Below are 22,914 nucleotides of genomic sequence, written 5' to 3'. Positions count from 1 at the left end.
GTCCAACTGGCCACGGCCTAGGGTTGGCATCAGGCAGCTACCTATACGAGCGGCAGCCAGCAAGCCCTTGGGGCCCGACCCTGCTCTCTACAGTGGGCACTGGCCCTACAGAGGGCAAACTGGCCATCACACAGCCCCCACGTGGGTGTTGGTGGGAAGTGGTGAGCCCTGCCTGCAGGCCACACTCCCAGTCAACAAGTCTGGCCCTCGGCCTCCCCACCTGGCAGCACAGTGTTCAAGGCAGGTGGCAGCAGACCCTGTGGCTCCCACGCACCCTGCCCAGGCACACGCAGGCACACACAGACCTGCGGTCCATGCCCCAGGGCCCATGGACCCCACCCTGGGCCTGCCTGAGGTCTCCATTAACCATTTAGAGTCGGGCCAGCCGAGCTCTGTGCAGGAGGGCGTCTAGGTTAACAGTAGTCTTCAATAAAGCTTGGCGGAGAGCTGAGAGAAACTTGTTTAAAATTTAACACATAGTAACATCAAAACAAACAAGCGCTGCCATGGCGACAGGGACCCAAACAAAGGCTGCAGATACCCCAGCTGGCGCCACGCCCGCGGAGCCATGGCAACCTGCCCTGAAAACAGAAATAGTGGACTTTTTCTCTCCCAAGCCCTGTCAGTCAGCAACTTCCTGGCGGTACCTAAGTGCTTCCTCGGGGTCCCCAAGCCCTGGAGGTGAAAGCTCCCGGCTGCCCTGGAGGGCTGTGGACCCCACTTCTAAGTGCCGGGCACACACAGCCTGTCAGCACCCCATGATTTCCGGGAAAACCCTGGCCATCCCCTGACCCCACTTCTCCAGCCTTTCTGCAAGACCCCAACACCCTGTCCCAGGTCATTCTTCCCCCTGGCCTTGCTGACCCCCCAAACCCTGCCAGGCCAGTCTCCCTCTCCCCAAGGACAGGGAGAGAGTTCAGGTCTCTCGTCCTGCACCCTGGGAGGGGAGGGGACCTGCCTGATACAGGGACAGGGACCTACTTGGTAGGCCCAGGTCACAGGGACGCAGCAGAATCCAGGCTGCACGTGGGAAGGATAGTCCCAGGGTGGGGAGCACCCTGAGGGAGACCCCGTGATCCTCAGGCAGATAGGGAGCCAGAGCCCTGGGCCTAGCCAGGCTCTTGTCCTGGCCACCTGTCTGCTGAACCAGCTACGGAGGCACACAGTGTGCCCACGGGCCCTGCGCACTGACCGCCCAGCCACCTGGGGCCATGTCGGGACCTCGGCACTATCTGGGCTTGGGCTGCATCTGGCCGTATCCCCAGACCTTGACCTCCAGGGCAGGGGCACCCTGAGTTCCCTGGGCAGCCTGGGGTCTATGCAGCGTGGGACACGCCTTGGAGTAGGGCCCAGCCTCAGTCTGAAGTGGCCCCAGGGGCAGGAAGGCCGCGTGTCCCTTCACACGGGGTGGCCATGCCCAGCCTCTGGAGCACAAGCACCCGGGCCACCCCCTGGGTGTGGGCACACGGGCAGCAACCGGGAGGCAGTTTCCCACAGAAGGACTGGATGCGCCCCTGGAAAGGCCACTTCCTCCCACCTCTCTCTCACCTCGCCACCTAGAAGCTGCCCCCTGAGCACACCTCCGGCCTCCTTGCTCCTGGGGCTGCTCCCGACCACCCTGGACACGCTGGGCTCACTGAAGACACCAGAGAGCCCACAGGGCACACTGAGTGGAGCACCATGGGCCGGCTGGCCTCCCCCGAGGGGCTCTCGCACATCCACAGCCCATGCCGGAGCAGGCTGCAGGGCCTGGGGGAGCGGACGGGGCTTCACAAGACAGCTGCCAGCGGAGGAGCACTGGGGACAGGGGCCTCGCCGTGCTCAGGAGCCAGCCCTGCCTGGCCTGGCTGGGCTCTCCAGCCACAGCAAGCCCCACAGGAGGCAGCTGCCCCTCTTCACAGCTGACCCAGTCCCCTCCCTGGGCTGGCATCACGGCACAGCCACTTAGCCAAGCAAGAGCTCTGGGCACAGGATGAGGGCAGGGCCTGTGCCAGAGGCCCTAGCCCCAGATCATCTGGGCACAGTCCAGGTCAGGGCCCTTGCCCACAGCTAGCCCACCTGCCAGAGCAGACTTGGTGACCAGGACCTGCCTATCCCTGCCTGGGACCGTCCACTCAAACCCAACTGGCAAGTCCAGTTGCTACAAGGAGGCTGCAGGTGGCCTCCAGGGAACAGACAGACCCAAGCCCATGACCAGCCCCAGGAAACACAGGAGCCCAAGAGCCAGGGGAGTCTCCCCAGCTGAGGCTCGTGGGGGGCCTGTCCCCTAGCCTTGCTGAGATCCGAGGGAGCCAGGGGGCAGCAAGCACCGAGCACCCAGATCGGCCTCAAAGGAGCTGCAGCTGTGGGCAGCTGGGGGGCCTGGGGGCTGAAACTGGCTGCACCAGGACAAGCATGCCTCTGGGTCCTTCCGAGCTGTCCCCAAGACCCTGGCCTTCCTGGCTTGTCACACGGAAGAATCAGCTCCCACCTGTGGTCATACCTCCCAGGTTCTCATTGCCAGCCCCTCTGGAGGTAGCAGTGGACAGCAGTGAGGCCCCAGCCAGTGCTGCCACAGCCACTTGGTGCACAGGACCCGTGCAGAAGCAAGAGTTGGGAGAAGAGGCTGGGCACAGTGGTGCACGCCTGTAATCCCAGCGGCTCAGGAGGCTGAGGCAGGAGGACCACCAGATCAAAGCCAGCCTCAGCAAAAGTGAGGCACTCAGCAACTGAGTGAGACCCTGTCTCTAAATAAAATGCAAAATAGGGCTGGGACGTGCCTCAGTGGTCAAGTGCCCCTGAATTCAATCTCTGGTACCTCCCCCCCCCAAAAAAAAAAGAGTTGGGAGAAGCACAGGGGCTGCTGTCCAGGATGCACAGGGGGTCCCAGTGAGGCCCTTCCCAAGCAGGGCTGGGTGCCTCTGGGGCTGGTGCCGTCAGAGGGTAGGCCTGGGCCTGGAGGCAGTGAGTGGGACTGTGGCCAGAGCAGAAGGCGGGGTCTGGGAAGCTGGGGCTAGACCCGAGGCTCCTTGGTGGATGGCAGGGCAGAATGACCACAGGCCCAGGAGCTGCCACAGCCTCCTCACATCCTGGCCCCAGACCCCCAGACCCCAGGAGGAAACAAGCCTGAGCTGCCATGGAGGAGGGCAGGCACCCAGCCTCGATTCCCAGCAGAGAGACCTGCTCACCAGGCTGCCCTGTCCCTATGGTCTCCACGAGGAGGCTGGTGCTTTACCAGCTTCTCCTTCTGGGTCAGATTGTCCTGTGCAGCCCCCTGGAGCTGGGGGAGACTGGAAGGAGGCCAGTCCACCATAAGGGTTTGGAGACCCATTTGAGTGGGTTTCATGGCCCCTCTGGCATGACTGACCACTGCCCCCAGACCACCACAATGGGCTGTAGACCCCAGAAGCTCATCCAGATTCACGCTGGCTCAGAGGTGCCCCTCCTCTACAGAGACCCCAGAATCCCAGGAACACAGGGAAAGGCCAGGTTGGCACTGGGGCTGGCGGAACTAATTGCCATGGAGCCCTTTCTGGGGGCCTTGGCCTTGGGCCATACAATCCCCAGTTGGCCTTTTCCCCTCCAACCCTAGCCTGGTGCTGGAGCAGAGTCCCCGTGTCCCCGGGCCCAGAGCAGTGGTGGCAAATGTGACCGGCTCCATCTTTTCTCACAGGGGCATGAGCCAAGGACCCACCCAGCCAGGCCTCCTAGTCGCGGAAGCCCAAGGAGCCAGCAGCTGGACCACACGCACCCTGCCCTGCCCACTGCTCCTCCGAGCGGAGGCAGGAAACAGCAGCATAGCCACTGAGCACTGGGCGTGTGAAGCCCTCGGCATCCACCCAGAGCTGGAGGGCAGTCCCAGCAAGCAGCACCCACGGAGACCCACAGGGCCACCCAGCAGGACCCCGGCGTCTGACCGACAACCCTGCCTCAGTCACCAAGGCGGGCAGGAGGGAAGGCAGCCAAGTGGGAGGTGGCAGGAGGACCCTCTGCTGGACACAGACTACCTGAAGCAGACGCGCTGCTCCAGGCTGGACCTGTGCAGGGCAGGAGGGTGGCCAGGGCCTGCCGCTCTCCCCGGGGGTGGCAGTGGGGAGGCGGCAGCCAGCCGTCGTCCAGGTGCCTCAGAGATGCCCAAGGAAAGGGGAAGGGGCAAGGCGCCTCGACACACTCCCCAGCGTCCTGCAAGGGTGCGCACCAGACGCACGCGCCCACACATGCGTACGCACGTGGAGCACATGGAACACGCAGCGCGGTGCGCACGCGGAGCGCACAGAGCGCGGAGCACACTGAGCACGCAGACGGTGCGCATGCGCTGTCTGCACAGCCGGCCGGCTGCTCTCTGACCACCAGCTCAACTTCCCTGCCAAGTCACAGAAGGGGGCACCACGGCTTCCGGCTGTGGGCTGCTGTCACCCCTTGAGGACAGGGCTGGCTGGCCTGAGCCCCATCTGAGTTGTCCTCACTCAATGTGCAGCAGCTGTTTGTGACCCGGAGCAGAGTTCACCCCGCTCCAGGGCCAGATGCCCCAGAGGCCACTCCAAGCCCCCACAGTAGGACGGGTGGGGCCCCGGGTGGTGGGTCAGGAGCCGCGCTCTGGAGGCTGGGCAGCTGGGCTCCCTCTCGGTCCCGGTGCACTTACTTGATCTTACTGAAGACGATGTCGACATCGGTGATGGTCACGTTCTTCCCGTCAATCACGTGACAGTCCTTGCACAGCTTGGACCAGTTCTTGCCGTGCATCTCCTTCCCAGTGGCCCGGGTGTCCCCATGGACCGCAAACCGCCGGAAGGCCTCCTCCAGCGCACTGAGCTCTGGGGCAGCGGCCGCCCCCTCGCTGGCGCCCTCTGATTCCAGTGACAGCCTCTTGGTCGCCTTGTCCCTGGCAGGGTCCCCTGGGGACTTGGGGGGTGTCCTGTTGGCTGCTTTGGCAGGCTTGGCCTTGCTATCAGCCATGTTGCTGGGGAGGAAGGAGAGAAGAAGGTCACTTTGCCTCTCACAGGTGCCCGGCCACAGGACGGAGACTCCAGCATGTGTGGCAACAGCTGGAGGGGCCAGCCTCCTGGGGCCAGGACCCTCCAGCACCCACTGCCCAGGAAAATGGCAGCCTGGCTCCAGGACCCGTGCACGCCACCTGTGAGGCCCCACTGCAGTTTCCGTCCCAGCACCCCAGCCTCGGTGCCCTGCCGCCTCCCTGGGCCACATGGCTGTGCTGCTGCAGGGACTGCGGGGCCCATGAGAGGACACTATGCTCAGGGTGGCCCAGGCCAGTCATGCTACTGCCTCCCACGCTCAAGGTCAAACCTTCTGACCAGGCCGGAGGGGGCTTTGCCAGGGGAGCGGCCCTGGCGGACATTCAAAAAAGGCCTGCCTAGGTGCCCAGAGCCTACCGCTGCCCCCCAGGCCTGGGGCCGGGGACTCATGTGCGGGGGTTGGTGGATAGCGGCTGCCCTGAACCTTGTGGATGCTGATCTCCAAAGCAGGCAATGACATCGACAGAGCGGTGCCACCTCCCAGCTTGGGGGTGCAGGGCCGGGCGGAGCCCCCACTGTGGAGACTGTTGGTCCCTTGGGTGGCACCTGGTCAGTTCCAGCCCTGAGGAGCAGTGCCACAGGCTGACAGCCCTACAGAGTGTGACCCTCCACAGCAGCACGCAGTGTCTAGGGGAAGTTCACAGGCCCTTCCAGGCTGGAGCACCCTGAGCCAGCGTGGCCAAGGCTTGGCCATATCTCTTGGCCCCGGGATGGGGCAGGGTGCAGCTCCTACCAGCTCAAGCTGCACCAGTCCCCAACACAGAGCCACCCCGGTGAGGCTCAGCGGCCGGGCTGCAGACTGGCAAGGGCGGGTCCCCCAGCCTGCTCCTCCGGAGAACAACATGGCCATGCTGGGTGGAGATGCTCCCTGGAGGCACCAGGTCATTGCAAAATGGAGGACTTCCGGGGGCCGGGGCAGGGGTGGATGAGGAGACATGGTCATTTGGAAGCTTTGCTAGAACTTGACCTGAAGTCTGAAGCCCAGGGGTCCCCACATTCCTCCAGGGTTCGCCCTACGGCCCGTGACCATGCATTTGAGGTGGTCATCTGAGCCTCAACCACCCAGCCTTCAAGTCTGTCCCACATGAGGAGGACAAACTGGCTCCTCACATGGCTCCTCCCACTGGGACAGACAGGTGTGAGGTGAGAGCATCAGGCAGGAAGTTAAAGCCCGTCAGAGGGTGGGCGCTGGGTTTCACCTGGATGGAAGAGGAAGCACAGCAGATGCAGGCCCCTGTGGACAGCACTGCACCAGGACAGTCCAGGGCTGGACCCACCAGACAGGCTCTGGCCACTCCCCATCCAGGTTCCTCCTGCAGTAGAACCACAAGATGGCGAGCAGATGGCAGCTGAGGATGGGTTCCAGAAAGGAAGGAGCAGGGAGACACAGGGATCTGGGCCAGGCTCTTGTGGGCAGCCCTGGGCACCTGGCCTTGCCCACTCTACAAAAGACTTCCCACTGAGGACTCCCACCCACGCTGCACGCAGGATAGAGAGCCACGGGTGTTGCAGACAGCTGGGCTTGGGAATCTGGCCATGCCACACGGAGGAGGAGTGGTCACAGGGAGCCTGGCTTCCACGAGGGACAGGGTGTCGGCACAGGCTGCAGGGCCCGAGCAGGGGTCGGCAAAGTCCAGGATAGAGCACAGGAGCCATTGGGGAGTGGAAAGCTGCCTCTTGAACCTCAGCCCTGGGAGCCTGGGCCCGACAGAGTGGCTGACGTCAGAGTAGTGCCTGCAGGGTGGACCGTCCCACCTGAGGTTCTCAGAAGGCTTGGGACAGGAGCAGACAGCGTGCAGACGGACGGCAAGCCCGTGACCGTGACCGGGCTCTGCCAGGTGTGCATCTGGTAGTATTACCCGGAACACATAGAAACCTGATAAAACATTGTTTTGCTGTTTAAACAAGAATAGAGACCCTAAGTGTGGCTGTGTGAAGACCCCCCAAGTCTCTCCGTTCTGGCATGCAGAGGTGCCCTCTCCAGCCCGAGCCTGAGGCCACAGCCTTCCCCTGCACCCCTGCCCACTGGCCCCCTATGCTGCTGGACCCAGGTGGCATCCTCCCTGCCTTTTCTGGTGTGTGTCCTGCATCCAGGTGCATGTCCTGCACCTCAGGTGTGTGTCCTGCACCCAGGTGCATGTCCTGAAACTCAGGTGTGTGTCCTGTACCCAGGTGTGTGTCCTGAAACTCAGGTGTGTGTCCTGTACCCAGGTGTGTGTCCTGCACCCAGGTGTGTGTCCGGAACCTCAGGTGTATGTCCTGCACCCAGGTGCATGTCCTGAAACTCAGGTGTGTGTCCTGTACCCAGGTGTGTGTCCTGCACCCATGTGTGTGTGTCCGGAACCTCAGGTGTGTGTCCTGCACCTCAGGTGTGTGTCCTCCACCCAGGTGTGTGTCCTGTACCCAGGTGTGTGTCCTGCACCCAGGTGTGTGTCCGGAACCTCAGGTGTATGTCCTGCACCCAGGTGCATGTCCTGAAACTCAGGTGTGTGTCCTATACCCAGGTGTGTGTCCTGCACCCAGGTGTGTGTCCTGTACCCATGTGTGTGTGTCCGGAACCTCAGGTGTGTGTCCTGCACCTCAGGTGTGTGTCCTCCACCCAGGTGTGTGTCCTGTACCCAGGTGTGTGTCCAGAACCTCAGGTGTGTGTCCTGAACCCAGGTGTGTGTCCAGCAACTCAGGTGTGTGTCCTGCATCTCAGGTGTGTGTCCTGACCCTCAGCTGTGTGTCCGACCTCAGGTGTATGTTCTGCACCCAGGTGTGTGTCCTGAACCTCAGGTGTGTGTCCGCACCTCAGGTGTGTGTCCTGCATCCAGGTGTGTGTCCTGAACCTCAGGTGTGTTTCCTGCACCCAGGTGTGTGTCCTGTACCCAGGTGTGTGTCCGGAACCTCAGGTGTATGTCCTGCACCCAGGTGCATGTCCTGAAACTCAGGTGTGTGTCCTATACCCAGGTGTGTGTCCTGCACCCAGGTGTGTGTCCTGTACCCAGGTGTGTGTCCAGAACCTCAGGTGTGTGTCCTGAACCCAGGTGTGTGTCCAGCAACTCAGGTGTGTGTCCTGCATCTCAGGTGTGTGTCCTGAGCCTCAGCTGTGTGTCCGACCTCAGGTGTATGTTCTGCACCCAGGTGTGTGTCCTGAACCTCAGGTGTGTGTCCTGCACCCAGGTGTGTGTCCTGAACCTCAGGTGTGTTTCCTGCACCCAGGTGTGTGTCCTGTATCCAGGTGTGTGTCCAGAACCTCAGGTGTGTGTCCAGCAACTCAGGTGTGTGTCCTACATCTCAGGTGTGTGTCCTGAGCCTCAGCTGTGTGTCCGACCTCAGGTGTATGTTCTGCACCCAGGTGTGTGTCCTGAACCTCAGGTGTGTGTCCGCACCTCAGGTGTGTGTCCTGCATCCAGGTGTGTGTCCTGAACCTCAGGTGTGTTTCCTGCACCTAGGTGTGTGTCCTGAACTCAGGTGTGTGTCCAGCACCTCAGGTGTGTGTTCTGCACCCAGGTGTGTGTCCTGAACCTCAGGTGTGTGTCCGCACCTCAGGTGTGTGTCCTGCACCTCAGGTATGTGTCCTGCACCCAGGTGTGTGTCCTGAACCTCAGGTGTGTGCCCAGCACCTCAGGTGCGTGTCCTGCACCCAGGTGTGTGTCCTGAACCTCAGGTGTGTGTCCACACCTCAGGTGCGTGTCCTGCACCCAGGTGTATGTCCTGAACCTCGAGGGTATGTCCTGCACCCAGATGTGTGTCCTGAACCTCAGGTGTGTGTCTGCACCTCAGGTGCGTGTCCTGCACCCAGGTGTGTGTCCTGAACCTCGAGGGTATGTCCTGCACCCAGGTGTGTGTCTTGTACTCCAAGTATGTTCTGTACCCCTAGGTGTGCACCCTGTACTCCTCTCCTACCGGTCTGCAACTCCAGGCAGGAGGGATGTACACGAACTTTCCCCAGCATGTGTTCCCTGCCCTTCTCCGACTGAGCTCATTCCCAAATGCCTCTTTCTGTGCCAGCCCCCAAACCATGCCCTCAGGACCAGAGAAGAGCAGGTGAGCAACAGAGATGATGGCCCAGGCCAGGGCGGTGTGGAGGCTGATCACATCCAACTTCTGCACCAGCCTCTCTTGGGAGTCAGGAGGATGGGAGCTGGTAATGCATCTATGGGTGTGGGGCCAGACTATGTTACCAGATTTGCATCTGCAGAGGAGGGCAGGGGAGGCCAGATGACAGATGGAATTACAACCTCGCAGTGGGAGGAGACCCAGGGGCAGCTGCCAGGCTGCCCGCTCTTCCTGCAGGGCCCAGGGACCCTCCTGCACCCAGGCAGGCTTTCTTTCACCCCACCCCCACAGACCCCATGGCAACCTCCAAGGGCTGTCCATGCTCCCAAACAAGCCCAGAGTGCATCATCCAGGACCCCTTTTTCAGAAGTAAAACACTGAAGCAAAACTATTAAAAAAATCATCCTGAAACAAAAACCAAAAAAAGTGATCAGAGAACACCCACAACTGGGGGAGAGTAACCAGGTGTCCTAAGTGCAGACCCCTGTCAAAGAGAGAGGTGATGGAAGTGTCAGAGAGCTGTGTGGATATAGAGCAGGTGTGAGGAGGACAGGTGTCAGTAACCAAGACCAGGTCCCTGGATCTAGAGCAGGAGTTGTGAGGAGGGCAGATGTCAGGTAGTATGACCAGGTGCCTGGATCTAGAGCAGGAGTGGTGAGGATGGCAGGTGACAGTGAGTATGACCAGGTCCCTGGATCTAGAGCAGGAGTGGTGAGGAGGGCAGGTGTCAGTGACCATGACCAGGTCCCTGGATCTAGAGCAGGAGTGGTGAGGAGGGCAGATGTCAGGTAGTATGACCAGGTGCCTGGATCTAGAGCAGGAGTGGTGAGGAGGGCAGGTGACAGTGAGTATGAAGAGGTCCCTGGATCTAGAGTAGGTGTGGTGAGGAGGGCAGGTGACAGTGAGTATGACCAGGTGTGTGGATCTAGAGCAGGAGTGGTGAGGAGGGCAGGTGTCAGTGACCATGACCAGGTGCCTGGATCTAGAGCAGGTGTGGTGAGGAGGGCAGGTGTCAGTGAGTATGACCAGGTGCCTGGATCTAGAGCAGGAGTGGTGAGGAGGACAGGTGTCAGTGACCATGACCAGGTCCCTGGATCTAGAGCAGGAGTGGTGAGGAGGGCAGGTGTCAGGGAGTATGACCAGGTCCCTGGATCTAGAGCAGGTATGGTGAGGAGGGCAGATGTCAGTGAGTATGACCAGGTCCCTGGATCTAGAGCAGGAGTGGTGAGGAGGGCAGGTGTCAGTGAGTATGACCAGGTGCCTGGATCTAGAGCAGGAGTGGTGAGGAGGGCAGGTGTCAGTGACCATGACCAGGTGCCTGGATCTAGAGCAGGTGTGGTGAGAAGGGCAGGTGTCAGTGAGTATGACCAAGTGCCTGGATCTAGAGCAGGAGTGGTGAGGAGGACAGGTGTCAGTGAGTATGACCAGGTGCCTGGATCTAGAGCAGGAGTGGTGAGGAGGGCGGGTGTCAGTGAGTATGACCAGGTGCCTGGATCTAGAGCAGGAGTGGTGAGGAGGACAGGTGTCAGTGAGTATGACCAGGTCCCTGGATCTAGAGCAGGAGTGGTGAGGAGGGCAGGTGTCAGTGAGTATGACCAAGTGCCTGGATCTAGAGCAGGAGTGATGAGGAGGGCAGGTGTCAGTGAGTATGACCAGGTCCCTGGATCTAGAGCAGCAGTGGTGAGGAGGGCAGGTGACAGTGAGTATGACCAGGTGCCTGGATCTAGAGCAGGAGTGGTGAGGAGGGCAGGTGTCAGTGAGTAGGACCAGTTCCCTGGATCTAGAGCAGGAGTGGTGAGGAGGGCAGGTGTCAGTGAGTATGACCAGGTGTGTGGATCTAGAGCAAGAGTGGTGAGGAGGGCAGGTGTCAGTGACCATGACCAGGTGCCTGGATCTAGAGCAGGTGTGGTGAGGAGGGCAGGTGTCAGTGAGTATGACCAGGTGCCTGGATCTAGAGCAGGAGTGGTGAGGAGGACAGGTGTCAGGGAGTATGACCAGGTGCCTGGATCTAGAGCAGGTGTGGTGAGGAGGGCAGGTGTCAGGGAGTATGACCAGGTGCCTGGATCTAGAGCAGGAGTGGTGAGGAGGGCAGGTGTCAGTGAGTATGACCAGGTGCCTGGATCTAGAGCAGGTGTGGTGAGGAGGGCAGGTGTCAGGGAGTATGACCAGGTGCCTGGATCTAGAGCAGGTGTGTGAGGAGGGCAGGTGTCAGTGAGTATGACCAGGTCCCTGGATCTAGAACAGGAGTGGTGAGGAGGGCAGGTGTCAGTGAGTATGACCAGGTCCCTGGATCTAGAGCAGGAGTGGTGAGGAGGGCAGGTGTCAGTGACCATGACCAGGTGCCTGGATCTAGAGCAGGTGTGGTGAGAAGGGCAGGTGTCAGTGAGTATGACCAGGTGCCTGGATCTAGAGCAGGTGTGGTAAGGAGGGCAGGTGTCAGTGAGTATGACCAGGTCCCTAGATCTAGAGCAGGAGTGGTGAGGAGGGCAGGTGTCAGTGACCATGACCAGGTGCCTGGATCTAGAGCAGGTGTGGTGAGAAGGGCAGGTGTCAGTGAGTATGACCAGGTGCCTGGATCGAGAGCAGGAGTGGTGAGGAGGGCAGGTGTCAGTGAGTAGGACCAGTTCCCTGGATCTAGAGCAGGAGTGGTGAGGAGGACAGGTGTCAGTGAGTATGACCAGGTCCCTGGATCTAGAGCAGGAGTGGTGAGGAGGGCAGGTGTCAGTGAGTATGACCAAGTGCCTGGATCTAGAGCAGGAGTGGTGAGGAGGGCAGGTGTCAGTGAGTATGACCAGGTCCCTGGATCTAGAGCAGGAGTGGTGAGGAGGGCAGGTGACAGTGAGTATGACCAGGTGCCTGGATCTAGAGCAGGAGTGGTGAGGAGGGCAGGTGTCAGTGAGTATGACCAGGTGTGTGGATCTAGAGCAGGTGTGGTGAGGAGGACAGGTGACAGTGAGTATGACCAGGTGCCTGGATCTAGAGCAGGAGTGGTGAGGAGGGCAGGTGTCAGGGAGTATGACCAGGTCCCTGGATCTAGAGCAGGAGTGGTGAGGAGGGCAGGTGTCAGTGAGTATGACCAGGTGCCTGGATCTACAGCAGGTGTGGTGAGGAGGGCAGGTGTCAGGGAGTATGACCAGGTGCCTGGATCTAGAGCAGGTGTGGTGAGGAGGACAGGTGACAGGGAGTATGACCAGGTGCCTGGATCTAGAGCAGGAGTGGTGAGGAGGGCAGGTGTCAGTGAGTATGACCAGGTGTGTGGATCTAGAGCAGGTGTGGTGAGGAGGACAGGTGACAGTGAGTATGACCAGGTGCCTGGATCTAGAGCAGGAGTGGTGAGGAGGGCAGGTGTCAGGGAGTATGACCAGGTCCCTGGATCTAGAGCAGGAGTGGTGAGGAGGGCAGGTGTCAGTGAGTATGACCAGGTGCCTGGATCTACAGCAGGTGTGGTGAGGAGGGCAGGTGTCAGGGAGTATGACCAGGTGCCTGGATCTAGAGCAGGTGTGGTGAGGAGGACAGGTGACAGGGAGTATGACCAGGTGCCTGGATCTAGAGCAGGAGTGGTGAGGAGGGCAGGTGTCAGGGAGTATGACCAGGTGCCTGGATCTAGAGCAGGAGACGTGAGGAGGGCAGGTGTCAGTGAGTATGACCAGGTGCCTGGATGTAGAGCAGGAGTGGTGAGGAGGGCAGGTGTCAGTGACTATGACCAGGTGCCTGGATCTAGAACAAGAGTGGTGAGGAGGGCAGGTGTCAGTGAGTATGACCAGGTGCCTGGATCTAGAGCAGGTGTGGTGAGGAGGGCAGGTGTCAGTGAGTATGACCAGGTCCCTGGATCTAGAACAGGAGTGGTGAGGAGGGCAGGTGTCAGTGAGTATGACCAGGTCCCTGGATCTAGAGCAGGTGTGGTGAGGAGGGCAGGTGTCAGTGAGTATGACCAGGTCCCTAGATCTAGAGCAGGAGTGGTGAGGAGAGCAGGAGTGGTGAGGAGGGCAGGTGTCAGTGAGTATGACCAGGTGCCTGGATCTAGAGCAGGTGTGGTGAGGAGGGCAGGTGTCAGGGAGTATGACCAGGTGCCTGGATCTAGAGCAGGTGTGTGAGGAGGGCAGGTGTCAGTGAGTATGACCAGGTCCCTGGATCTAGAACAGGAGTGGTGAGGAGGGCAGGTGTCAGTGAGTATGACCAGGTCCCTGGATCTAGAGCAGGAGTGGTGAGGAGGGCAGGTGACAGTGAGTATGACCAGGTCCCTGGATCTAGAACAGGAGTGGTGAGGAGGGCAGGTGTCAGTGAGTATGACCAGGTCCCTGGATCTCGAGCAGGAGTGGTGAGGAGGACAGGTGTCAGGGAGTATGACCAGTTCCCTGGATCTCGAGCAGGAGAGGTGAGGAGAGCAGGTGTCAACGAGTATGACCAGGTGCCTGGAAGTACACCAGGAGTGGTGCCGTGGGACGGTACCGTGACTGTGGCCAGGCGTGTGTTTCTAGGAGCATAATTGGTGAGGCGGGCAGGTGTTATCCAGGTCGGCATTTGCCTAGTAGTGGGCCTAATGACGAGTGCCTCAGACCTCTGATATTTCAGTTTCCCCAGGGTCCCACTGGGCTCTACCTGGCACGATTCAGTGAGCATTTTGTGTCTGCGCTGACTGCCGTCAGGCCCCTGCTGGGGCTCCTGGGGCCAGCTCTTTTTCTGTGCTGAATGCAGAGCTATGAGTGCATGCAGGAAAGCTGTCTGCTGCAGACCCTGAGGGTGGAAAGGCCTTCAGGGCAGGTGGGATCAGGAGGGAGCCTCTGCAGCACCCCTGGCAGGTGCAAGCCACTCCAGCTCTGCCCAGCTCTGGTCAGGTGGTCCTGGACCCCAAGCAGATACCCAGGTGCAGCAGGGGTGATGCCCTGTGGCTAGAGCCCTCTATAGCTGTTTAGGCTGGCACCCTCCACCACGGCTGGCTGCCATGTGGCCCACTCTGCGCCCACTGGGCCTGGGTGGAGACACCTTGCGACCAGCTCTGCAGCTGCTTCTCATGGCCAGTCCCAGTGCCCAGGTGAAACACTCCTAAGGCCTGAAAGTGTGGCTCCCGCTCCGAATCTGGAAGCCCTGGCCCTAGGAGCCAGCCACAGCATGTCACTGGGCTGGAAGGTGCAGACAGGGAGGAGGAAGGGGGAGGGATGAGGGAGGAAGAGTAAGAGGGGGAGAATGCGGAAGGAGGGGGAAGAGGAGGGTGGAGGAGAAAGAGGGAGGAGGGAGGACGGGAAGGGGGAGGGGGAGGATGAAAGAGGAAGGGATGAAGGGGGGGATGGAAAAGGAAAGGGAAGAGGAAGGGGATGGAATTGAAGGGGAAGAGGAGGAGGATGGAGGAGGGGAGGAGGGGAGGATGGAGGAGAAACAGGGAGGATGGGGGAGGGGAGGAGGGGCGGAGGGGGATGGAGGAGAAACAGGGAGGAGGAGAGGAGGGGGAGGAGGGGGAGGATGGAGGAGACAGGGGGAGGAGGGGGAGGATGGAAGAGGAAGAGGGAGGAGGGGAGGAGGGGGAGGATGGAGGAGACAGGGGGAGGAGGGGGAGGATGGAAGAGGAAGAGGGAGGAGGGGAGGAGGGGGAGGATGGAGGAGACAGGGGGAGGAGGGGGAGGATGGAAGAGGAAGAGGGAGGAGGGGAGGAGGGGGAGGATGGAGGAGACAGGGGGAGGAGGGGGAGGATGGAAGAGGAAGAGGGAGGAGGGGGAGGATGGAAGAGGAAGGGGAAGAGGGGGAGGATGTAGGAGAAAGGGTGAGGAGGCTGAGGAGGGGGATAATGGGAAGAGGAGGAGGATGGAAGAGGAGGAGGATGGAGGAGAAACGGGGAGGAGGTGGAGAATGGACGAGGAAGGGGGAGGAGGGGGAGGATGGAGGAGAAAGGGGGAGGAGGGAGAGGATGGAAGAGAAAGGGGGAGGAGGTGGAGGATGGAGGAGAAAGGGGGAGGAGGGGGAGGATGGAGGAGAAAGGGGCAGGAGGTGGAGGATGGAGGAGAAAGGGGGAGGAGGGGGAGGATGGAGGAGAAAGGGGCAGGAGGTGGAGGATGGAGGAGAAAGGGGCAGGAGGTGGAGGATGGAGGAGAAAGGGGGAGGAGGGGAGGAGGTGGAGAATGGAGGAGAAAGGGGCAGGAGGTGGAGGATGGAGGAGAAAGGGGGAGGAGGGGAGGAGGTGGAGGATGGAGGAGAAAGGGGGAGGAGGGGAGGAGGTGGAGGATGGAGGAGAAAGGGGGAGGAGGGGAGGAGGTGGAGAATGGAGGAGAAAGGGGGAGGAGGTGGAGGATGGAGGAGAAAGGGGGAGGAGGTGGAGGATGGAGGAGAAAGGGGGAGGAGGTGGAGGATGGAGGAGAAAGGGGGAGGAGGGGGAGGATGGAGGAGAAAGGGGGAGGAGGGGGAGGATGGAGGAGAAAGGGGGAGGAGGTGGAGGATGGAGGAGAAAGGGGCAGGAGGTGGAGGATGGAAGAGAAAGGGGGAGGATGGAAGAGAAAGGGGGAGGAGGGGGAGGATGGAGGAGGAAGGGGAAGAGGGGGAAGATGGAAGAGGAATGGGGTGGAGGGGGAAGAGGATGAAAGGTGGAGGAGGAGGGGTAGAGGCAAGGGGAGGCCTCCGGGTTCTGGACAGCAGCATGCCGGTCAGGGATGGGCCACTGTTGAATGTTCTTGGGCTCCATTCCGGATGCTGGGAGGGGTGGGTGTGAAGGAGACAGATCCCAGATGCATGAGACAGTGCTGCAGACCCCCAAGAGACCCTCTGGCTGAGCACAGGAGCCACACCCTGACCACCAGCCAGCTGGTCCAGGTTTGAAAGCTCTCTCAGCTAAGGTGGGCTCAGAGACAGCAGGCTGGAATGACCACGGTAGCCTGAACCCCAGAGAAAAGTCACCTCAGGGGGCAAGAGCAGCAGCCGGCCCACTGAAGCTCACCTCCCTCATTCTCCCCAGAGCCTGGGTCCCCAGAACCCACAGGAGGTGACCCACATCCAATGTCAGGGTGAGGCTTGGCTGTATGGGGTCCAGAAATGTCCCATCATTTGTCACTGCCTGGAGGGAGGGCTTACCCAGGGACAAAGGCGGTCCAGAGCCTGGTCACGCCTTGAGACTGAGCTCACCCCCGCCCCACAGCTCTTTATTCCAAGTCCACTTGGGCACAACACGGCCCTTGGGTGATGGTTTATTGTAATCATGACAGCCCCCGCGCCCCGCTCTCCCAGACACTCCATGTGAGTGGCCACTCATCTCTGCAGAGACCACTGACCCAGGCAGGGAGAGCCCCGCAGGCTGCACAAACTGGGCATTTTCGGAATGTGTGTGTCCCTCGGAGCACACAGCACGGAGTCCCAGAAGCCCATGTCCACCAGGCAACCGTTCTGACCCTCAGCACCTGTGACCTGGGGCCATGGGGTGACCAGGGTGGCCCATGAACACAGTCTGGGCCACTGGTTCAAATAGGTTTCTGGGATTGGACCCCAGGACTGGGCTGCTGCCCTTCAGAGCAACCTGACAACTGACACCAAGCCCGGTGCTGCCCACTGTTCCCAGCTCAGATGTGACCCCAAGGCAGAGGGAGGGGGGCTGGGGTCCGTAGGCCTTCCCAGGTTCATGCACTTCCTACCGCCTGGACCTGGCAGCTGCTGCTGGGATGGAGCTGACCACATGCCCATCCCACTGGCCAACAGTGTCCACAATGAGGTGTCTGCATGGCCCTGCACACCTGAGCCCTGCTGGAGCTGGCACAGCCCCTCGGGGACATCTGCCCACTCTGGGGATGGGTGCACCACAAAGTCCAGAGAGCACGAGTGGCATCCCAAAGACCACAGGGCCTGTCCCTCCCGGGGGTGCCCCCAGGTACTGTCCTGGAAGCACAGAGCAACTGCGGGCAGACACCCGGCTGTCGCTGCCTCCACCCTGGGCATCCAGCCTCAGGACACTGAGAAGGAAGATTCTGTTCTTCCTAAGTAGCCGTTCCTGGGACCAAGAGGGAGCCACAGAAACCAAGTAAGGCTGGAGCGGCAGCCACAGCCAGGCGCCAAGACCCAGGAGCTGGAGGGGCAGGAAGGAGCCCCCTGGGACCTCCAGAGAAGGGTCAGCCGCCACACTGATAGGCTGGGCTGCTGGCCTGCAGGACCGGGGAGAGTGGGCTTCTGACAGGTCACGCCACGCAGCTTCCACCACTTTGTTGTGCAGCCTCTAGATTCTGAGGCCAGAAGAGGCAGTGCCCCCCCCAGAGGTACAGAGAAGGCAAAGGCCCAGAGGCAGGCCAGTTGGAGATCCTCTCAAGAGGCAGGGTGACTGGGACACTCCCATGTGACACCTGTCTTCTGACACCCACCTGGCCTCCAGGTGCCGAGTCAGGGGCAGAGAAAGATGGCGTCCAGGCAACTGAGGAGGACAGTGAGGGAAGACCCTCCAAGCCTAACCGACATTCACATGCCAGAGGGGACACCTCTCAGACCCAGAGGCCTTGGGAAGACACTGTCTGACGGCCATCAAGCTGCTGTGAGCCTTGTGAAATGCCCTCTCATATTTCTTTCCCAAAGCATCTTGCATCTGGACCTGAAGACCCTAAGTGATGGCCTGCAGCTGAGCTGCTGCAAGTCCTGCCCAGGGAGGGGGATGTGGACCCACACAGCTTAACTCCCTCCAAGCACTGAGAGGGGCACAGCTGCTGTGTCTAGTGAGCCACCTGCCTGTGGGCTTAAGTCTAGGGCTGCTGGTCACGGAGCTGCACCCTCCTGGGGACCCCCGAGGATTGACCAAAGCCATTCCCAGGAACTGGGGCTCCCTCCCTAAGGAGAGCTGCTGATCTGGGATGCCCTGGGTGGGGGCTGCAGTGGGTAGAGGATGCCCTGGGTGGGCAGTGTCCTGGGTCACGGATGGGATCGCCATGGGTGAGAGATGCCCTGGGTGGGTTGACAGGGATTTGGGGGTGCTCTGGGTGGGGATGCCCTGGGCGAGGATCCCCTAGGTCATGGCTGGGGTTGCTATGGGTGGGAAATGTCCTGGGTGGGGGGTGAAATGGGTGGGGGATGACTGGGGGATGTCCTGGGTGGGGGACACTCAGGGCATGGCCTCACCTGTCACCAGGCTTCCGCCTCCCTGGGTCATGGATGGGTTGCCACGGATGGAAGAGACCCTGGGTGGGAGACGCCCTGGGTGGGGGTGACATGGGTGGGATTACCATGGATGGGGGATGCTGTGGTTGGGAGATGCCCTGGGTGGGGGATGATGGGGGCATGCCCTGGATGGGGGATGCCCTGGGTGGGGGTGTCATGGGTGGGGGTGTCCTGGGTGGGGGATGAGGGGGGATGCCCTGGGTGGGGGGTGCCCTGGGTGGGGGTGCCCTGGGTGGGGGATGAGGGGGGATATCCTGGGTGGGGGTGCCCTGGGTGGGAGTGCCCTGGGTTGTGGTAACATGGGTGGAGGATGATGGGGGGATGCTCTGGGTGGGGGGTGCCCTGGGTGGGGGTGTCCTGGGTGGGGGGTGCCCTGGGTGGGGGGTGCCCTGGGTGAGGGATGATGGGGGATGCCCTGGGTGAGGGATGCCCTGGGTGGGGGGTGCCCTGGGTGGGGGATGAGGGGGGATGCCCTGGGTGAGGGATGCCCTGGGTGGGGGGTGCCCTGGGTGGGGGGTGATGGGGGATGCTCTGGGTGAGGGATGCCCTGGGTGGGGGATGCCCTGGGTGGGGGATGCTCTGGGTGAAGGATGCCCTGGGTGGGGGTGTCCTGGGTGGGGGATGAGGGGGGATGCCCTGGGTGGGGGGTGCCCTGGGTGGGGGTGCCCTGGGTGGGGGATGAGGGGGGATATCCTGGGTGGGGGTGCCCTGGGTGGGAGTGCCCTGGGTTGTGGTAACATGGGTGGAGGATGATGGGGGGATGCCCTGGGTGGGGGATGCCCTGGGTGGGGGATGCTCTGGGTGAAGGATGCCCTGGGTGGGGGTGTCCTGGGTGGGGGATGAGGGGGGATGCCCTGGGTGGGGGGTGCCCTGGGTGGGGGTGCCCTGGGTGGGGGATGAGGGGGGATATCCTGGGTGGGGGTGCCCTGGGTGGGAGTGCCCTGGGTTGTGGTAACATGGGTGGAGGATGATGGGGGGATGCTCTGGGTGGGGGGTGCCCTGGGTGGGGGTGTCCTGGGTGGGGGATGAGGGGGGATATCCTGGGTGGGGGTGCCCTGGGTGGGGGTGTCCTGGGTTGTGGTAACATGGGTGGAGGATGATGGGGGTGCCCTGGGTGGGGGGTGCCCTGGGTCATGGAGGGGGTGCCCTGGGTGGGGTGCCCTGGGTGGGGGATGAGGTGGGATGCTGTGGTTTGGCACTTGGCACTTAGGAGGCTTCTCTCCCCAGGAGAAGCTGAGCACCAGGGAGCGTGCATGGCGGCAGGTCGGGGCTAGGGACCGCTGTGAGTCCCAGATGGGGCTGGGCAGCTCCACCCCTTCCTTCCCTCTTCCTTCTGCTTAAGCAAGGGGTTGGATGGTATGCACTTTCCACCTGCTGGAGGGTGGTGGCCGGGTGGGCACAGCCATGGCGCCTGAGCTGGGCTGGAGGCCTCTGCAGTGCTGGGCAGCTATAAATAGGCCTTCTGGAGCAGGCCGCCTCCCCAGAAAGCTCCAGATCTGAGCCTGTGCTGGGCTGGGGAGGAGCTGGGAGGTGATGGGTGGTTTGAATCTTCTTGATGGAATTCTACTGTGATCTGCACACTTTCCAGGGAGCACTCTACTCTGGGTAATAGTTGGAGCAGCCATTACTGCAGCATCAGAGTGAGGAAGCTGGGAGAAGGGGACCAGGAGGTGAGTATGAAGGCCAGGGCATGGCCTCGCGTCTGCACCAGGCTCCCGCCACCTCCTTCCCTTCTGCCAACACAGACAGCAGCGCTCAGCCTACCACCTAGCAGTGCCTTTGTGGAGGCGCATGTCTGTGGAAATAACGCCCTACAGACCCTTCTCTGTTAGGGACGCTCACACCCTAACACAGCGGGCGCCCTGCAGCAACCGAGGGGGGCAGGGCCCCTCCCCTGGCCAAGTGCTTCCAGGATCATGTGATGGGAGAGGGGCTGGCTGGAGCCCACAGCTGCGACACGCGTCTGTGAACCCAGTTCCAGGCTGGGCCAGTGCTGTCTGCGCCACCAAGACCGCCCCCCCCAGTGGTCCGGTGCTGTGGGCTCACGTCACCATGGGGGCCGGGGTAGTCCGGAGGCAGAAGGGGCGTGTGAGAGCGACGCGGGTTCATCAGCACCCCAGGAACACGCGCACAAAGGACCGATCCCTAGGGTCCATGACAGCTGGTCTGCTCCTCCCGAAAGACGCCTGAGCGTCGGGGACAGCAGCTTCAGAACAACCGGCCACAAAGGGGCGCGACGCGTCCCCCTGGCCTCCTTTCCAGGTCCTCATTTACATAACCGAAACCGCAGAATAAAGAGCTCCGTCCTCCCCCAAAGGCAGGGCAGAAGCTGGGGCCGTGACGGCGGCGTCCTAGCAGCCCTCGCCCTCCTGCTGGCCGCGACACGGGTGCGCAGCCTGTGGACAGCGGAGGGCCCGCCGCGTTGGGATCTGCGGAGCTGCTGGCGCTGTCACCTGCAGGGAGGGGACGCTGGCGCCGGGCCTCCGCACCTCCGCGCGCGAGACCGTGACCTCGTTTCACACCTCTGTGCCCGAATCTGCCACGGTTCCTTGGCGGCGGCGGCGGCGGCGGTCGGGGATCTGCCGTGGGCGGGCACTGCTCCTGCCGCCGCGCGGGGGGCCTGGAGCGAAGGGCCGCCGTGCGCCCTCGGGCCACCGCGGTGAGCTGACTCAAAGACAGACCACAACGCGTGCTGGGGACCAGTCGCGGACCTGTCCTTGGAGCCGCCGCCCCGCTCGCCCCCCGGAGGAGAAACACGCAGCTCCTACGGCGGCAGCCCGCCAGGACCCCGCCCGGGGGAGGGTCGCAGGTGGCGCGCACGCGGCCATCGGGGAAATCGCAGATACGCTGTCGCGCGGACCCGCCGGACCTGCGCCCCAGGCCTTGCACAGCGCCCACTATGCTCCGGCTTACCTCGGAGATGCAGCCACTGCAGCGCGGCGCCTCCGCGACTCGCCCTGCGCCTGAAGCCCGAGCGCAGCGCCACCGCCACCTCCCCGGCCCCTCCCCGCCGGCTCCGCCCCGGCCCCGCCCCCCGGTCCCGGCCCCGCGCGCACCGCGGCCCCGCCCGGCCCGAGCGCGGCTCACCGAGCAGTGAGGTCGCGATGCCTTACAAGGCCTCCCGCGCAGGCCCCGCCGGCCACCGGCGCCCGCTCGGCGTAGGGCGCGGCTGTCCGCGGAGCGTGGGAACCCGGCGGAGGCCGGGCGGGGGCGCACCTGGCCTTCCGGCTGGAGCGCGCGGCTAGTCCGGGTGGGCGCCGAAGGGGAGAGGCACTGGCAGCGGCTGCGCCCCATGCCTGCAGGCTTTGGGCTCTGCTGAGACACAGGCGGCCTCGGGTTACCTGTGTGAGAGCTTGGTCCTGAGACCTCTGCTCACTCCTTTCTGAGGACACCTGCCTGGGGTCTCCGCCCTCCGGATCATGGGTGGGGTGGGGCGAGGAGCGCACAGCCCTTAGAAGGTCGCCGGGCAGAAGATTCTGGGCTGCGGGAGTACGGAAGTGCCTTAGTTCTAGGGTCCCCTTGGTCCTTAAGGCCACAGGACACTTCCAGCTTTACTACTGTGGCTCTGGTGGACCTGACTGAGTACCCCCGACCCCAGCCATGTTCAATCTGCTGACTGCGGTCCCCCATCTCATGTAGGCTTTGTCCCTTTCTCCTGGCACCAGGACCCTCCCTCCCCCTCTGACCCTTTCCTGGTTAGAACAGCCCCCCGCCCCTTCCAGGCTGCACCTTTCTCCTGGCTGCAGGACCCCACCCACCCAAGACATACATCCAGGCTCTGTCCAGTTACGCAAGCACTGGCCCACCCAGCTTCCGTCTCCCTCTCAGATTCCAGCCACCCTGGGAGCACCCAGGAGGAAGTTGAGATCTGACATACCAGCCCATTCATGGGTGAGGGTCTGAGGCTTCAGGAGCCAGGAAGAGCCAGGCTCTTGGGGGCATCTTGTCCCCATCTCACGCTGCTTCCTCTCTGACCCTCTGGTTTCTTCTGCTCAAAGTGGGCCAAAGGTTCACGGCTAAGCTGGGGAAAGGTGGAACCAGGCCCAGGCCCAGGCCCTCTCTGAGACTTGGAGCTCTTTCTATTGGGTGGAGGCCTGGTGAGCAACAATGTCAATCATGGTCTTCCTACTGGTATATCAGCGAAAACAGACACTTACCTCAAACACAGGTGCTTCCAAAAGCTTTCCCATACTCCCGACAAAGGCACTGACTTCTCCAAGGAAACTGCAGAGGCGGCAGCAGACTCAGGCAGCAGCTTTCAGGGACCCCTGGGAAGCAGGGCAAGTGTGCGGGTCAGCTGCAGGAGCAGCGTGTCCAGGGTGTTGAGGGAGCCTCCAGGTGAGGCTGTGGGCCTGGCTTCCCATCAGGCGCCCACAGTCCGTGAAGACATGGTGGTTGTGAATAAAACTGCTTTGGGTGTGTGACTTTATGGCAGGCAGCCTTAGACGTGCTGATACGGTCACCTCCCGGTTTGGGAATGGGAGGGTCCTGCAATCCAGCCTGGCCTCCTGACCAGCACACCCTGGGTAGGACGGTCTGGAGCCTTGGCACTTGGTGCCGTTGCAGGACCTGGGTGACCTCTGCCCCCTCCAGTTGTTCAAGACTGGCCATCAGTGGAGATGTGTGCCAGGTGCCCTGTGAAGGGGCTGCCCTAACAAGTCCTTCCACATGGGTGGCTGGGACCTCATTGACTCTCCAGCTCTGGGGCCAGAAATGCCACCGTGTGGCGGACGAGCCCTGTACCCTGTGA

At 62.0% G+C, this 22,914-nt stretch overlaps 1 protein-coding gene across 3 annotated transcripts in view; it reads right to left on the bottom strand.

The window, feature by feature from the left end:
- Window positions 1-22,168, bottom strand: part of Tppp (tubulin polymerization promoting protein) — a 31,168-nt gene extending 9,000 nt beyond the window's left edge. Inside the window, exons 1-3 of one of the 3 annotated variants that reach the window (XM_071612713.1) lie at window positions 22,042-22,168; window positions 21,506-21,645; window positions 4,622-4,939 (exon numbers count right to left, since the gene is read on the bottom strand). In XM_071612713.1, the coding sequence (XP_071468814.1) occupies window positions 4,622-4,939; window positions 21,506-21,585 (398 nt within the window). In that variant the 5' untranslated portion in view covers window positions 21,586-21,645; window positions 22,042-22,168. Of the gene's footprint in view, window positions 1-4,621; window positions 4,940-21,077; window positions 21,163-21,505; window positions 21,646-22,041 lie in introns of those variants that run through there. The other 2 variants (XM_071612714.1, XM_027943933.2) reach the window with 2 other exon arrangements.
- Between the last annotated feature and the right edge of the window lie 746 nt (window positions 22,169-22,914).

The sequence above is a fragment of the Marmota flaviventris genome, chromosome 5 (assembly GCF_047511675.1).
Source record: "Marmota flaviventris isolate mMarFla1 chromosome 5, mMarFla1.hap1, whole genome shotgun sequence".
Lineage (NCBI taxonomy): Eukaryota > Metazoa > Chordata > Mammalia > Rodentia > Sciuridae > Marmota > Marmota flaviventris.
This window is presented reverse-complemented; position numbering and strand designations above follow the sequence as displayed.